The sequence below is a fragment of the Staurois parvus genome, unplaced genomic scaffold (assembly GCF_062004578.1).
Source record: "Staurois parvus isolate SC_StPar_1 unplaced genomic scaffold, SC_StPar_1.0 ptg000017l, whole genome shotgun sequence".
Lineage (NCBI taxonomy): Eukaryota > Metazoa > Chordata > Amphibia > Anura > Ranidae > Staurois > Staurois parvus.
Window position 1 is genome coordinate 5,310,704 of NW_028317813.1, and position 16,903 is coordinate 5,327,606.

The window sequence follows — 16,903 nt, forward strand, 5'->3', positions numbered from 1 at the left end:
GGAGTTTACAAAAAAGAAATGCATATAAAGCAGGTGTTATCCCAATTTGGCTGTAGAAGTAGAAATGTACTTTAAAGCAATGTACTACACAGAGGAATTGAGGAAGCCTAAAAGCTTTACATACAATTATAGTGTATGACATTGTCCACAGGAATGACCCCTGGAGACAGAATAAGTGTAAGTATATGACTGTTGGACTTCAACTTCTACGAGTCTCAACATATGTCCTCTGTATGATATACCTGAACTTAATACCCCAGCTCATCCTGATCACTGACCACAGAAATGTTTTTTCTTTTCCAAATGTTACCATTTTTCTAGTGTAATACAAATACACTCCAGGTCAGCTGACGTCGTGCCTGATGGCAGACACACCAGTCTCCAGCAGGCTTTATTAATTCTGTATGGGCGAGCTCTCTCTACCTTACGTAATTGGCTGAGATACATTCATTCATGCTGTGAATGAATGAGTGCATCTTTGTTGATGGAGTTATCTCGCCTTAAATGATAGAAGTATTGTATTCAAAGGCCAAGTCTGTTTGTTGCTTATTCAATAGCCACATTAGTCAAATAGTCATTTGATGAGTTTAAAAAGAGATACACTATTCTATTATGATATCATAGCTGTTGAATGGCCAGTGAACCCAAACTTCATGTTTTTATAGCAGAGTGTTTTTCTATTTTCCCAACAGAGCACTAAAACCATACACCGGAGTCCCTGCCCAGGACTGTTGCTGTAGCTATACTAACTATCCAGGAGTCTACCAGTCCACATGAGTATCAGTCCAGACACCAATATTTTTTGCCTTGCCTGCTGGCTCCTAGTCTGGTTGTTTTCTCCTATAGAGCAGGGGTGATAAATTTTATCTACAAAGTAATAGTTTAAAGCAGAGTTCCAGTGAAAATTAAAAAAAATTGTCAGCAGCTACAAAAACTGTAGCTGCTGACTTTTTAAAGAAAAAATGGACTTATCTCTCCCTCGATTCCCTCTCCCTCCCCACAGCCAGTTTCACCAGCCGCCCTGTGTTCCCGGCACCGGCATCTTCAGTGCAGGCACCTGGCTGTGACAGCTTGTGGCTTCACAGCCGGGTGCTCACTGCACGTGAGAGTAGCTTCACTTTGTGAATGGTCCTGTAGTCTTCTGGGACCTGGCACGTGTCCCAGAAGACTACAGGGAGGGAGGTGGACAACTTCCGGTCGCTTAGGCGGGTACCTGTCAACCCTGCAACCCACCCCAGAAAGGTGCAAAATTTTAAGGTCCTATTGGGTGGAGGTCCGCTTTAATCAGGAAGGTTGTGCTGACTACCAGAGAAAAGGCTTTAACATGTTGGGTACCTACTTGTTTAATAAAGCTTTCTTCTGACAAAATAAATCAATCAACTGCAAACACAGGTTCCAGAACATATAGTGCATTAAACAGAAAAGCTTCAGCATCAGATTACATTAACAGCTATCAAATTATAGCCGGTTAAATGCTAGTCAGATATAGAAATATGTATAGACCAGCACTCCTCAGGATGTAAATAATATTGCATAAAAAAGCAGACCTTAATTCCTTCAAACTAACTGTGCCAACAATAAATCCTATACCATAATATAATAGGTTATAACCTGTGAAAAAAAATCTTCAATACTATCACATACGTGACTTATATCTATAATCAATATTATATGTGCTTACATAAGTGTCCATGCAATATTAATCTATTTTTCAATATTTTTTATACGTCCAGAAATTAAATGTGCAAATTAGCTCATTCAATTATGCAATCTTCATAAATATTCGTGCTTCTTGTTAAAACACAATCACACTATGAAAAATCCATCACCAGCCAAATTAAATAAACTCACCAGAGCTCTATGCAGGTAATGTTCTAAACCAGCTAATGACCAGTGGTTCTGGGAGCAACGATCTGCAGGGATGCCGACAGCCTGTTCACTTCTATGGATAAATCCTCGTGTGTGTGTGTGTGTGTGTGTGTGTGTGTGTGTGTGTATGTATATACACACACACCATATGAAAGGGAGAAGAGGAAGCTTCATAGCTTAAAACCAGAAAATACTTTTTATTCCATAAAGAGAGCGTAAACTCCACTTGCAAAGTGTCATGGCCGACACTAATGGTAACAGCATGTACAGTGAAGGAAATAAGTATTTGATCCCCTGCTGATTTTGAATGTTTGCCCAATCACAAAGAAATGATCAGTCTAAACATCGAATGGTAGGTGTATTGTAACACTGAGAGACAGAATAACAACAAAAAATTCAAAAGAAATGCATGTCTAACAAATTATGCACTGATTTGCATGTTCATGAGGGAAATAAGTATTTGATCTCATATCATTCAGCAGGATTTCTGGCTACAAGGTGTATTTCATACAGGTAACAACCTGAGATTAGAAGCAGTCTCTTAAAGGGAGTTACCTGTATAAAAGACACCTGTCCACAGGAGCAATCAAACAATCAGATTCCAAACTCTCCACCATGGTAAAGACCAAAGAGCTGTCCAAGGATGTCAAGGACAAGATTGTAGACCTACACAAGGCTGGACTGGGCTACCAAACTATCGCCAAGCAGCTTGGTGAGAAGGTGACAACAGTTTGTGCAATCATTCGCAAATGGAAGAAACACAAAACAACTGTCAGTCTCCCTAGGTCTGGTGCACCATGCAAGATCTCACCTTGTGGAGTGTCAATGATCATGAGAACAGTGAGGAATCATCCCAGAACTACACGTGAGGATCTTGTCAATGATTTCCAAGCAGCTGGGACCACAGTCACCAAGAAAACAATTGGTAACACACTACGCCGACAAGGATTGAAATCCTGCAGTGCCTGCAAGGTCCCTCTGCTCAAGAAGGCACATGTCCAGGCCTGTCTGAAGTTTGCCACTGAACATCTGAATGATGCGGAGGAGGACTGGTTGAAAGTGTTGTGGTCAGATGATACCAAAATCAAGCTTTGGCATCAACTCAACTCGCCGTGTTTGGAGGAGGAGGAATGCTGTCTATGACCCCAAGAACACCATCCCAACTGTCAAACATGGTGGTGGAAACCTTCTGCTTTGGGGGTGTTTTCCTGCTAAGGGGACAGGACAACTGCACGTGACGTCACTATGTATGGGTAAGCTTCGTGATCGTGGAGCCCGGAGCTGATCTGTCTTGTATATAGAGTGTAGGAAATAAGTACTTGATCGCCTTCTGTGACATCCAAAGTTACGCGTTTCGTCATTCGCCGTTGTCCAGGAGCGGTAGGACGTACGTCACCAACACCATGCATTTATACCCCAAATCATTACAATATAATAGTTTACAGTTCAATATATCAAAAGATCTATCTTGGGTTTTATTAAAACCTTAAAATAATATATTAACATACAACAAATACACATAACAGATTTCCTATTCATATTTCTCTTAAAGGGCTAGTCCTCTATTTAAAGGGTAACTCCACATTACTATGTCTATCAAAAATCCGACCGAAAACAATTTTAAATCAATATTAAAATATACACAAATGCTAGTCCGAGCCCAGCCCTCAAGGCCACTAGAGTCCCACAGACATGCTGTGTTCTACATTCACATATGTACTCATATCATCCACACTACCAGCAAAGCCATGCATAAGGTATGGTACAGTATAACAAGAATGTCAACCTAACAAAATCTATTCATGACTAGGTCTATGGGGGCCAGGCCAGGGATATCCATCCAGACCTTATCAAAGTTAGCCGGGCAGCTCCGATGTTGGTAAATAACATTAATTCCAAAGGGTGGTCTCCATACTAGATCCATTCCTTGATGGAGGGGGATGAAGTGCTTTTTCAATGAATATGTAAGACTGCGCGCTTGAAACAGCACCCTAGAGACTGCTTCCCTAGTGGCTGCTTTATTTTAATCACATTGGAGAAAATTGAAAAGCTACTGATTGATACAAGTACACAGTATTGACACACAAGGTGGCTGTCTTTTGCTGAATATTGTAACATGTTTATCTATAGTTGTGTAGTAGGTATGGTCTTTTGCTTTGATAAGAAAGTGCTATCATCTTTTTTTGAAATTGAGTGTAGCCCTAAAACATAATGTGACCTTATTTGGATTAGGTCCAATCATTTTGGCCCATTTGTTTGATTTGAGTTTTTCATGCCTGTTCTAAAAATAGGGTTTAAAAACCCTTGGTATCAGCTGTCATATCTGATACCTAGATTTAGTCCAGCTGTGCGACTGGCTATTTTAACCCTAAAGCTGAAGACTGTGCATAATACGGACACTTTTTGTGCACCAAATGCTTTTACAACCCCAGAAATGACATTGTAATGGTAGTGGTGACATTAAACCAGTATTAAACCCAAAGGCAAACCTTTATTATATCACATCTTACCATTTCTTAGATGTGATGTCTGCATTAGTTTTTTTTTTTTTTTAATATTTTCATCTGGAGATCTGGCCGGTAAGTGTGGTATTCAAAAGAACAAGCTCTCCAGCAAATGTATCAGAGGGATGAGACAAATCAGTTAACAATGGCAGGGATGCTTACAATGATCACATATTTATGTAATTTTTTTACCTCCTAATCGTGTGTGTGGTCAGATCACCAGGTGAGAACATAAAAAAAAAAAAGACTTAAAGATTGATGCAGCCACTGTAATTTTTTCTGAGTGTATGTTACAGTGTAGCATATTAGTCATAAAGCACCAAGCTTCAATAAAGCTTGACACATACAGGCAAAAGGAGAATGCAGTAATTAATGAATGCAGTACTCTGTATTAAAAGATAATCTGCTTCAAGCTGTTTCCAACAAATTAGCATCTAGAAGAGAATTCCTGTTCATGTTACATTTTTGGTTGAATGAAACTTAATTGACCTCTATGCAATCGCTAACCCTAGTCACAATAGTCTATCTATACAGTATACTGCTGCTTGTAGTGTTCCCACAAGTATTTTCAACAAAGTGCGGTGCCATACGCTATATACATTGTGAAAACTTCCCTATAAAAATACATAGTCAAGTCCTCATGCACACTGGACATTTTTACAGTTGCAGTTTTTGGCTTTTTACAGCCAGCAAACCCCCCAGCATGTAATCCTGTGTGTCCATGTACACACAGACTGTAATCAACGGTTTTTGGCTGGAAAAAACCTCCAGAACTAGTACAATTCTAGGGGAGTGTTTTTTTTTTTTTTTGTTTTTTTAAGCTGTAAAAACACAGTAAATCATGGCAAACCAGCGGTTTTGGACTTTTTTCGTCCAAAAAAAAACCCTAAAAAATTCCAACTCAAAAAAAGTGGCTAAACGCTAAGACACCTGAAAAACACGTGTTTTTACACAGACACAGCTAACATTACCAGCGTTATTAAAGCGCCCCGTGTGCATGGAGCCTTCATGTGAAAATACGTAAAAATAAATACAACCTCTATGTTGGAAATTATATACTCATATCAAAATTTGTCTAGTACTTCAATGTATTTATACACCATGTGAATAAAGTGCCAGCTCAAGTGAAATGAAGTCCAGGAACCTGTAACATCTTAAAGCGGAGTTCCGCTCATTCTGTAAAAAAAATAAGTCAGCAGCTACAAAAACTGTAGCTGCTGACTTTTAAAAATAACAGCCACTCACCTGTCCCTCAATGCCGCGTTGCCCCCACCTCAGCCCGTTTCACTGGCCATCCTGTATTCCAGGCGCCGGCATCTTCAGTGTGTGTACCCTGGTGTGACAGCTTGCGGCTTCACAGTCAAGTGCCCACTGCGCATGCGTGAGTAGCGCTGCACTTCCTGAATGGCCCCGTCGTCTTCTGGGACCTGTCACATGTCCCAGAAGACTTCGGGGAGGGAGGGTAAGAGGACAACTTCCGTTTCCAATCGCCTAGGCGATCGCAGCGGAAGTGGGCGCGAACTTCCCCTTCTGGGTGGAACCCGGCTTTAAGGGGAGGGTACACACATGCTTTTACATTATGGTGCACAGGTTTTCAGTGCACAGTGTGACCTTATAAGGTACGCAATTCCACTTGCGTGGAATATTGTACCTTCATAAGGACTATACACAAGAGTATAGAATTTCCAGTACACAGGATATTTTTACGTTTAGCTGGAATATGTATTAATATTGGGCAGTTAATACAGTTTTATATAGTGAGTTGCGCAGCACTTTGTTGAAATTACATTTCTAGGTGCTTGGGTATAAAAGTTTGTCACAATTATGTCTTTCAGTTTTAATGGGAACAGCAAGAGATAAAGTGATCTGCCCTTTCCTTGTATGATTCTAATGCAATGGCTGTGACCCTTTTTTTGCAGCCAAGTGCCTGGACTGAGCTAATCTACTGCAGCTATGTCTTGGAAGATAAAGCTATCTACCAAGACATCTGACACATCACAATAAATATACCACAAGTGGAAACATGCAAAATTGGCTTAGAGACGATGTGTCTTGCTGTGCTGATTATAAGGTTCTGCACCCCCCCCCCCCCAGCAAAATCTAAATATAATGAACATTACTGCGTTTCTGAGCTTTTGTAATATGGCTACACACAATACCACATCTGTAAAATCTGCTTTAGATAAACCAAAGTTTATGGAAGACAAATGCTGATATTGGATATGAATCAAATGTATTGTGAACCTAGACCCTCTTCATTACATAGTGCTTAGAAAAACTGAAGGTTGAAAGAAGTCTTGTCAGTTACCAGTTGATACAGTTGATACTGCCTTTTGTGATGCTGTTCGTTTTGACTGTACTGTACTCTTATCCGTTACATTGTTCTAAACTAGCTGAGGTCTACAGAACCCCATACTTTTGTTATATAAAAAAAAAATAAGCGGGAGGTTATTGTAGTCCTGTCATGTTATAACATTGCTGCTTTTCTATAGATACAGTACAGTGAGTGAGCGTTTCTGGGCAGGGTCACCAGGTGAAAAGCGAAAAAAGTCTGAAAGAAAACTAATGCAGCCTCCACATCTAAAGAGTGTTAAACTGCAATATATTACTTATTTATTCTTGTATTTAGATATGCTTTAAAGTAGGGGTAGGCAACCTTAAGGAGGTGGAGATCTAACTGAACAAAGATTACCAGGCTCAGTGTCGCCTCCTCACACCTGATTGAAACCTCTAATTGTCGTACTACCGTGTTGCAATTGAGTGCATTGCACGGCAACCATGGGTTTAAATCAGGTGGTGAGGAGGCAACATATTGTCTCCTCACCAATTGTCAAACACACTTGGATTGCTTTTCAGAGGAAGAGCAGTGCCTACTACACTTGTGAATGAGCACTTAGGGCTCATTCACACATACAGTTGGTGGGTGGTAAAACCCAATCCCTTCCCCCTTTAGCTGCTGAGGTAGCAGCCAAAGGTGTACACATGTTGCAGCAGAAATTAAACCCCCTGTTCGTTTTGTTGGGTGCTACCGCCTGCCAGTCGTGACCCATTCAAGCAAGCGCCCCGCATCTGCTTTCTTTTTGCAGGGTTCAGGGAGTTAAAGCAGGTGATAAGAAATATCTGCCACCTGTGTTTGGCAAGAGAAATTGATCTGGGAAATACAAACAAACATTATAGATGAAGTTCTCTTGCGTTTACACATGCTTATTTTACCAAACATTTATTGGTTTTGGAGAGCAATGCAAATAAATGCTTTGGAGTGGCATAAATGCAGTTTCCATAAACCCAATTAATTAGGACAATACAGCATTGTTGAGCCAAAACTGTATCATAAATGCAAGCACATTGTGATTTGCCACTGAAAACATTAAAGTCTTGGGGTCAAAAGGTGCGCAGGAACACTTCAGGTATGCAAATACGTGTTGCACAGAGGGAGAAGAAAAGGAGATGGCGATACATACATAGAGTATGAGAGGCAAATAAAAAGGGGAAAGTAGGTAGGGAAGAAAAGGAAAATGAGGGTAGGCAAAGTTAGGAATTGTACAGTCTGGTTGGGCAGTTGGTACAGTTCAAAGTAAGGCCAAGGATATAATGCTTGATCAGAACTTAGTGAACGGCCTCTTTATCAGGTAAATCCCACTTATCCTGAAGATATTGTAGAGATTGCATGCAGTCTGTCATCAGGAGATCATAGATATTTTTGGAACTTCTTGACCTCCCCTAGCAGAACACCAGCGCATCTGTGGAAGGCTGACCAACCTTTTAAACATGTTTAATGGCAAAAAAAAACCATATAAACTGTTCTGGACACAAACATCTCTGTGTTTTATATAAATGCAGCTAGATGCTAGGTTTTCTAGGTGTGAATTCAGTCATTGCAAAGCATTACATGTTTCTAGACACATTTAGAAACTTGGCTCTGAGTGCATGTATTTTGGCACTTGTGTGCCTAAGTCCTAATGCAGCCAATGCTGTCAAAATTGCAGCTTTTCAACTGTTTGTATGTGATTTCTGAGTTTACATTTACTTTAACTGATTAAAGCTGAAGAATCTTTGTGATCTTACTGTATCCAAATTGGAAAGTTTTTTTTCCCCTCCCTCTCCACTATGAACAGACTAACTCTACTTGTCCACAACTAAACACTTCATTTTTGTAGAATCTCTGCAAGGTTTTAGTTGCTCTGTATTCTTTTCCGAGCGACACCTGCCCCTTCATTCTTCTAGCCTGGTGTTGTAGAAACAGAATAAATGGGAATCTCTCCTGTGGAATTTATTAAAATAATGGATGTGAACGGCAGACCACACTGTTCTTCAAGACAAGGTGTACAGAATTGTATATATTTACTGTAAAAAAAAAAAAAAAAAAGTTCCTGACCTTTTTGTAAAGGATCCACCTGCATTCACCAGTATATAGTGATTGCTCAAAGGACAGTGGTGTAAAGCCCTGTACACATGTACTGTGAAAGTCGGCCGGTTCAGCAGGAAGTGGCTGACTTTCGGTACATGTGTACTGCTGGTTGTTAAGCAGAAGCCTGTGTAGCAACTTGCTTCTGTTGATCGATCTAATGGCTGGCTCCTGCTGAACAGTCTTGCTGGAAAACCAGTATTCAGTCAATGCTTGCAGCCAATGCCTGCAAGTGCTGATCAGTGTATTCTAGTGGGGACAGATTTCGGGGGTCGTAGCCCCCCTGTCAGAATACTGTAGCTCAGCAGCAGAGACTCATTTTTTTTTTTTTCCCTTCAGTGGATTGAACGAAGAAAAAAAACCTGAGTGTGTGTATACCCTGCACCAATTTTATTTCCCCTTAATACGTACCCTTTACTTTTATCACCTCCCCAAGGGGGTGTGTCATTCAACCTGATGGCAGAGTGGCGTTTCTGGCAATCAGGTGAGTATTTTTTTCACCACATACTATACTATATGTTTTGTTTTAGGAAACTGGAGTTCCAATTTAAACTTTCAGCTTTTTGAATCTCCTTTTGACAAAAGTTTTGTACCGATTGATGGGAAAGACAGATCCTGCTTTTTCCCGTCAAACGTTCTAATGACTCAGTATTATGCAATTTTTTTTTCGCAATGAGAAAGTGATTGCAAAATCTGTAATTGATTAAAAAAAAAACAGACTTCATAAAGCTGTCTTAAAAAAAAAAAAAAATAAAGCTCCAGAGAACTAGTGAAAACTTCTAGATCGTAAGTACATTGCTCTGATCCTCTCGTACTTAGTGACCGTGCAAAAATAAATAAATGTAATGCAGAAGCTTTGTATCAACACCATGAGTTGCCTCCTTGTTGGTGATTCTCTGCAGTAGATTTCCTTATTGCTATATAGGTGTAACTATTTATAAGCCAAATTATTTCATATAAACAAACTTTGACAGGATTATTAGCTGGGATGAGGGCAAGGTAGAACGTCCCAGTACAAATTGTTCACCCATAAAGAGTTTGGGTGTCACACCTAAGGATTTTGTGCTGATCTAAGGATCCTATCTTTTGCATCATGTTCTGAGGATGGCTTAGATTTTTAGCCCTTGCTGTTTGTTGTTGTGGGGGATGCCTCAGACAATTTTATCGATGCTCCAGCTTGCCTCTTTCACAATTCCTGATGTAACAGGTCAGGTGACTCATGTCCAATTCACACAGGCCTCATCATTGTAATCGACACTAAAAAATGTTATTTATAATATGTAATTTTATATGTAAAGCTGGCCATACATTATACAATTTTCTTATTCAACTTCCTTTGGCTTTACCTTTAACTATGTAGTGCAAGGGCCTGCCTGACTGCAATCCAATTGGAAATGTTTAGGTTTGACCTCATGGTTTTGGTAAATTTTAAGGAAAATTGTACAAGAAAATGGTATAATGTATCACCAGTCTTTTTAAAGGGTGGGTTAACCAGGGTATTATGTGAAAAGGTGTGATATCAGACATTGAATATCCAGGTTTCTGGTTGTACCAAGGCCCCAGTAGGTTTCCCAATGAAAAATATTTCTTCTTTTTTTAATGGAACAAAAAAATGATTATTTCAGTAAATTGAAAGCTTTTTAATACAAAATAGTTTATGCGTAGTACATTTTTTGTTGCACGTGAAAATCCCTGGCTTTTTGTCAGTTTTATATAAAATACTGCTTTATTTCACTATGTTAAATTAAAAAAAACAAAAAAAAAACTGACTGACATACCAGATATTACTTCTAGTGCAGTAATGTTAAACGCAATGTGTGTCTGCCCTGGAACTAATATACAGTGGAATGGTTTTCAAGTGTGAGATCTATCACACAAGTGCTTTGCTTTGCTACAGTGTCCTTTTTCAGCATATACATATATTTTTCAGTAAGCATTGTTAAGCTGATCTTCATCTTACTATTTGTAATCCCTTTTAGCGCTTCGATGTCTGTGCTCTAGCTGCATCAAATCGAACTATACATGTGAGACAGATGGAGCCTGTATGGTCTCAATTGCCAACATCGACGGAATGAGACATCAAATGCGAGCATGCATTTCAAAGAGTGAACTTGTACCTGCAGGAAAACCATTCTACTGTCTAAGCTCAGAGGACATCCGCAATACTGAATGCTGCTACACAGATGACTGCAACAGCAAGGACCTCCTGGTGCCCAATGGTATGAATTTAATTTTCACACCAGTGAATATCTTTGATGTTCCTCTCTGCTCACCTGCCTTTTTAAGTTTGGGGTCCACTGTTTCCCTTCTTGTTTGTGTGGTTTTTTTTTTTGTTTTTTTTTGGTTTTTTTTATACTTTCATGAAGCATGAACAAATATTTCTTCTGTATTAAATTATTTTTAGACTCTGTGGACATAAGCAGAGTCAGGAATTCAGGCAGGGAGACCTTGCTGCTCAAGAAATATACATTAGCAGTAATTTCAAACCACCAGGGACCACCCATAACTGAAATAATCAGCTTTGTGTGGTCTGTTTCTTATATTATTATTATTCTATTTTTTTTTTTTTTTTTTTTTTTTTTTTTTTTAGTGTTTTTCATACTTACACCAGCACCTGGAAATCCCATGGTGTAGACAACACAGTTGCATCTGTTTTCATCCAGTTTCCATAGATGGAACTCGTGTTTTTTGTTAGAAAGAGATCTAACTTGTATAACCTACCCTTCAAGATATACACATCCTAATTTCTTTCTTCCTGTATTTCTAAATGGGACAAAGGTAGCTGTTGACCACAGGGACTTTTTTATTTGATAGATTGTAAAATGCTTTTAGCTCTGGTTATTCAGTATGAATACCTGGTGGCTGTGGACTTCAGTTCTGGTCAGGCTTGGCAATCATGTTAATCCATATATGGTCACTATAAGGAATGCAGGCTCCACTCCACTGTGCTGATTCATAGGGAATACATTTCTCAAATGTAATATTTCTTTAGTTGCAATGGAAAGTCTTGATAAGGAAGAACAATGTGTGTTTCCCGTATTTATGTGATAAATTACTTTTTGCAAAAAAAAAAAAAAACAGTTTTAGAACTAGAGTGTTTTTCAAAAGTGAAAATGTTTTGAAAATTGAAAAGCAAATATCATACAACATAACAATAAGATTGGACAACAAGCAAAATTTATAAAATGTGGAAAACAAATCTTTGAGGGTTGCACATAGCAACCATGGCTGGCTCCTACTTCCTCTCACACCAAGCTACCTCCTGTGTTACTAATGCTGTTGGTAGAAGTAGAGTTCAGGAGGCACAGTATCAAGACTTCCCTTTTTTAAGAGCTACATAATACACAAGGCACTACATAAATTGTTTTGTGTAGAACTTGCAGTTTTTGTGGATGTTGGCGAAAACTATATGTATTCTGTTGTTGCCTTTAAGCAGTAAGACAGAAAACAATTGACTGCAGCTTCCTCTCTTACAATAAGCCTAGTTATTACATGTATGTCTTTTTTTTTTTTTTTTTTTTGGCTTGCAGGTTATACAAAAGTTCCTCCATCAGGCTGGGGCCCAGTGGAACTTGTGGCTGTCATAGCTGGCCCAATGTTTCTCCTAGGTGTTATCCTTATTGTGGTGGTTCTGTTCCACTGTCACCAGCGAGTGTATCACAACCGACAGAGGCTGGACTTGGAGGATCCATCATGTGAAATGTATCTGGCTAAAGATAAAACTCTTCCAGATTTGATCTATGATCTGTCCACATCAGGTTCTGGCTCAGGTAAAGTTTGTTGTAGGAGTGATAAGTGTCACAGGGTTAAATATATATGTTGACCTAGAATTATAAGCTAATCTTGGAAATGAAGACTTACCAAAGCAAAAGCTAGGTGTGGTGTGAAGGTTGTGTTGTATTTGATTCAAGGTTGTTAGATGCATACTAATTGTTAAGAACCAGAACAGGTTTATTCAGAATTTTATGCTGCTATCCAAGGATTTCTGCAGCACTTAATGACCTTTGAACATTTAGGCCCTTTTCACACAGGTGGACTCTGCCAAGCGGACCGGCTGCTCAGCAGGGGATCTGTCCATTGATTTCTGCTGAGCAGGCGGATGACATGTCTGTGTCTGCACCACTTGTGCAGACTGGACACAGACACAGCCCGCTATTCTCTATGGGGCGGTCAGATGTAGACAAGACCACCTGTCCGTTTTACAGCAGACTGTCATCCGCTCTGCTGGACGAATGGGGAACGGATCCCCCATCCATCTGTTTTAGCGGATGCAGAAAGGGGTAAAGAGACATGTCTGTTTACCTCTGTCTCCCAATGGAGGGAAAAATGGCTGGTCTGATCAGGTCCGCCTAAAATATAGAGAGAGAGAGAGAGAGAGAGACTCTGTTTTTTTTATTCAGGAATTTACAGGTTTGACAAACATAAGACAATATAGAACACGGTAGAGGTGTCAGCCCAAAAACAGGGCAGAGCACAGAAAATGAAGCAGTCATTAGACTTTCAGATCATACCGTCATGAAAAACTCATTAAATCTTGCCATAGGTCAGATTATTAGTTGAATGAAAAAAAAAACCGTCCTGATTCTTCCATCCACACATTCGAGGTGGATTTGAGAATCCTCCAGCTGTATCATTGTGTTCTGACAAGCAGGGAGACTTCCCCGCTTTCAAAAGTCAGATCAGCACTGCATGTTATAGCATGCATTATTGATTTGAGAGGAAATTTTCCAGCAGAGAAGTTGTACAGAAGGTGATCGGTAGATCACCTTCTGTACAACCACAGGGCCTCTACAAGGATCAAAATTTGTCTGGTCCCTGCTTACCAGGCTGAATCTCTATCCATCTATGGACAACTTAAGAACAAGAAAGCAGAGAGATCAAAAGGTAAAGAAAATATGTAGAAATTGAGCACCGTAGGAAAGGGGGGTACAAGGGGCACCCAGGCTGGAGAGGGATCACGCGCCCAGTATGAGCCATGTGTGTTCCACCAAGTGCATGTGGCTACCATCTCTCTGCCTTTTGGACTGTTAGATCAATGAGAAGGGGTTCATTAGGTCTCCAAGTAAGGGACTGTTTCAGGGTGTCAGGACCAGTCTGTCACATAGAGAAAAGTGATCCAACTAGATCTGGGAACCAGTTTGACATGTAGGGTGCCAGCTAAGGAGGGAGTTGGATATGAAGAAATATTTAATTCAACTATAGGGGGAATGTGGAGTGAAAAAAAAGGTGAAATCTTTTCATTGGGATGAAGTATGTGTGTTTTTTTGTTTTTTTGTTTTTTTTTTAAATCAAGACATTATTTGTAACTTTGTAGAATGCTGAGGGTATGTCAGCATGTTTACATATACCTGTTTGAGGGCCACAGTGACTTCACAAGCCTGGCTGCCTGTGATGGCAGAGAAACACAAATCACATTCTACAGAAACTGTTAGACTCTGTATATAAAATGAGGTAACCTAACCCCCTGTTTCTTGGTTGCATTAGAGATTGTGTTGAAATTTGTTTTAAGTTGCAACAGAACTTTTTTTTTTTTTTTTTTTTCAAGATGTTCCCAAACACCCTTCCCTCCAGGTTTTTCAGAATACTGGTAGTATACCTACACAGGAATCTTTCTCTAAATTTTTCAGTCACCTGACTTGATAGTGAGCTGTGAACCATTATCTAGTTTGTCTCTAAGGCATTGCTCATTGCTGTTCTAATATGTTTTCAGGCATTCGGAGCTGGAGTGTGAGGTTGATAATGCAGTGTGACCAATATTTGGATGTTTTTCTCACCTTTTACCTTGAGGTGCATTATTTTCTAATGACTCGTTTCAAACTTTCACTACCCAGACACTGAAAACTAGATTGATAAAGTGGAAGTACATTTAGGGCCCATCCACATGGGTGGAAGTCCACAGGTGCTGCATGCAACTGCCTATAAAAGTCAGTGGTTGTATGGGGTGTACAGTGTATACAACAGTACCTGCAAAATGTGTACAGGAATACAGCTTTGAATGTAGAAATCTACTTTAAGTTGTGTGCCCATATGCATATGTGTGATTACAGTTATTTGTGTATACATGCATAGAGCCTAGACTATGTAGGCAGCTTTATGCAGCACACTGTAATTTACGCTGTATGGCCAGATACAGTCCAGAGCATGAGCCCTTAGAGTAAAACTGGCTATAGATAGTTTGAATCTCAGCTGGTTCAGCTGGGACTGGCCGAGATTCAGTCCATGTATGGGCAGGCAACTGTACCCAAGTCTATCCATCGATCAACTTGGGTACAACCAGCATGTTTGAGTTCTAATATGTGCTTATTGCCAGTGGCTAAAGCTGCTAGCAATAATCACTCTGTACTCCCAGCAGGGATGGCTCCCTTTCAAACTGGATGGGGGTAATTGAGCAATTTTCTTTCCAGCAAACACAGATCTATAGCTTGCCTAGGTGTACATGGTGTTTGAGAGTAGTTGAAGGTTAGTTCAAGTGCACATTACTTCATCAATTACAATTAAAAATGTTTATCAGATCAAAGTTGGAATAAAAACCTAAATCCTCCATGTTCGCTAATTCTTGCAGACTTTCATTGCAGAAGTAGGTTTATATGGACGACTTGTAATACTGAGAACTACTGTTCTGTAAGAATTGTAGAAAATACGTGCAGAGGTTATTATATGCATTCACATAAAAATTTGCTTAGGGTATGTTACCCAGTTACTCTTTACCTGCTCTGATAAATACTCGCAGTTAGCGAGTGGTTTTAAGTGTCTTTACCAGTATCTTTTACCAATTGATTTATTTTTTTTATTTTTTTTTTTCTACTACTTCTCCCTCCTGGATTGTTTAATTGTGATACAGTGGTGCCTTGGTTAAGATAATTTTTGGTTTACGAATAAAAAGCCATTTAAATAATGCCTCGGTTTATGATTTTTTTTTTTTTTTTACCAATGTTTTTCGCAATACAAAGTGCCCCAGAGCACCCCCCCCCCTTCCCCCCTCATGTTGAGGGCATGTGATTTACTGGGCTGCATGCTCGGAAGAGGGTCTGGTGTGGATTGTGGGGGGATCCCACACAGTTTTTTTTTTTTTTTTTTTTTTTTTTTTTTTACATTTTGGTGTGGGAGTTCCCCTAAAAATCCATACCAGACCCGAAGGACTTTGTATGGATGGGAGGGGGAACCCCACGCCATTTTTTAAACTATTTTTTTTAATTGCCGGCAATTCTTTCACATTCAGCTGTCAGTGGAGAACCCTGCTGACAGCTGAAACATTAACACATGGTTGTCACTACTAAAATAACTCCTGGCTTAATAAAATAACTCATGCGGTATTTTAGTTGTTTTTTACTTTTTTCTGACCTCAGGAATGGATTAATTGGTTTTCAATACATTCCTATGGGAAACAGCATTTCGGTTTACAAATTTTTCTATATACAAAAAGTCCTGCAGAACAAATTAAACTCCTAAAACGAGTTAATCCTGTAATGGGTTTCCAGATAATGGACCTTGTACCTGTATATTCTAGGATGCAGCCAGTTTGTAGGTTGTAACTCCAATGTGTTAATAGTGCTCTGGATTGTCCTGGTTTCGAAGACTGTTGAGTCAGGCTTGGAACATTCTGCTGAGGGGTTTGGTAGTTGGACCAAGGATTAAAACAGAATAAGTTTGCAATTGAATATCATAGTAGATGGGAACAAATCTTAATCATCTTTCTTTGTGAAATTCAGAAACTCTAGCCAGGGACACATTTTAATTACGTTTTTAATTATTATTATTATACAGTATATAGCGCCAAAAGGTTTGCTCAGTGCTGTACATTATAGTGGGGGGCAGTACATGAGACAATACAGTAACTAAACAATACACGAGGGGTTCGAGGGCCCTGCTCTTTCGAGCTTACAATCTAGGAGGGAGGAGATAGTGGTACAGGAGGAAGTGGCTGTGGGGGATGGAGTGGTAGGAGGAGTGGAGGAGATTGGCTGTTAGGTGAGAGTGGGGTAGGCTTCCCTGAAGAGATGGGTTTTCAGGGTGCGCCTAAAGGTGAGGAGGGTAGCTGACAGTCTAATGGATTGGGGTAGTGAGATCCAGAGGATGGGGGAAGTCCTGCAGTCGGGTGTGGGAGGAGGAGACCAGGGAGCTAGAA

At 39.8% G+C, this 16,903-nt stretch overlaps 1 protein-coding gene across 1 annotated transcript in view; it reads left to right on the forward strand.

The window, feature by feature from the left end:
* ACVR1B (activin A receptor type 1B) overlaps window positions 1-16,903 on the forward strand; it is a 70,069-nt gene that overhangs the window by 36,382 nt on the left and 16,784 nt on the right. Inside the window, exons 2-3 of the mRNA XM_089679170.1 lie at window positions 10,758-10,997; window positions 12,309-12,548. Of these exons, the coding sequence (XP_089535296.1) occupies window positions 10,758-10,997; window positions 12,309-12,548 (480 nt within the window). The remainder of the gene's footprint in view (window positions 1-10,757; window positions 10,998-12,308; window positions 12,549-16,903) is intronic.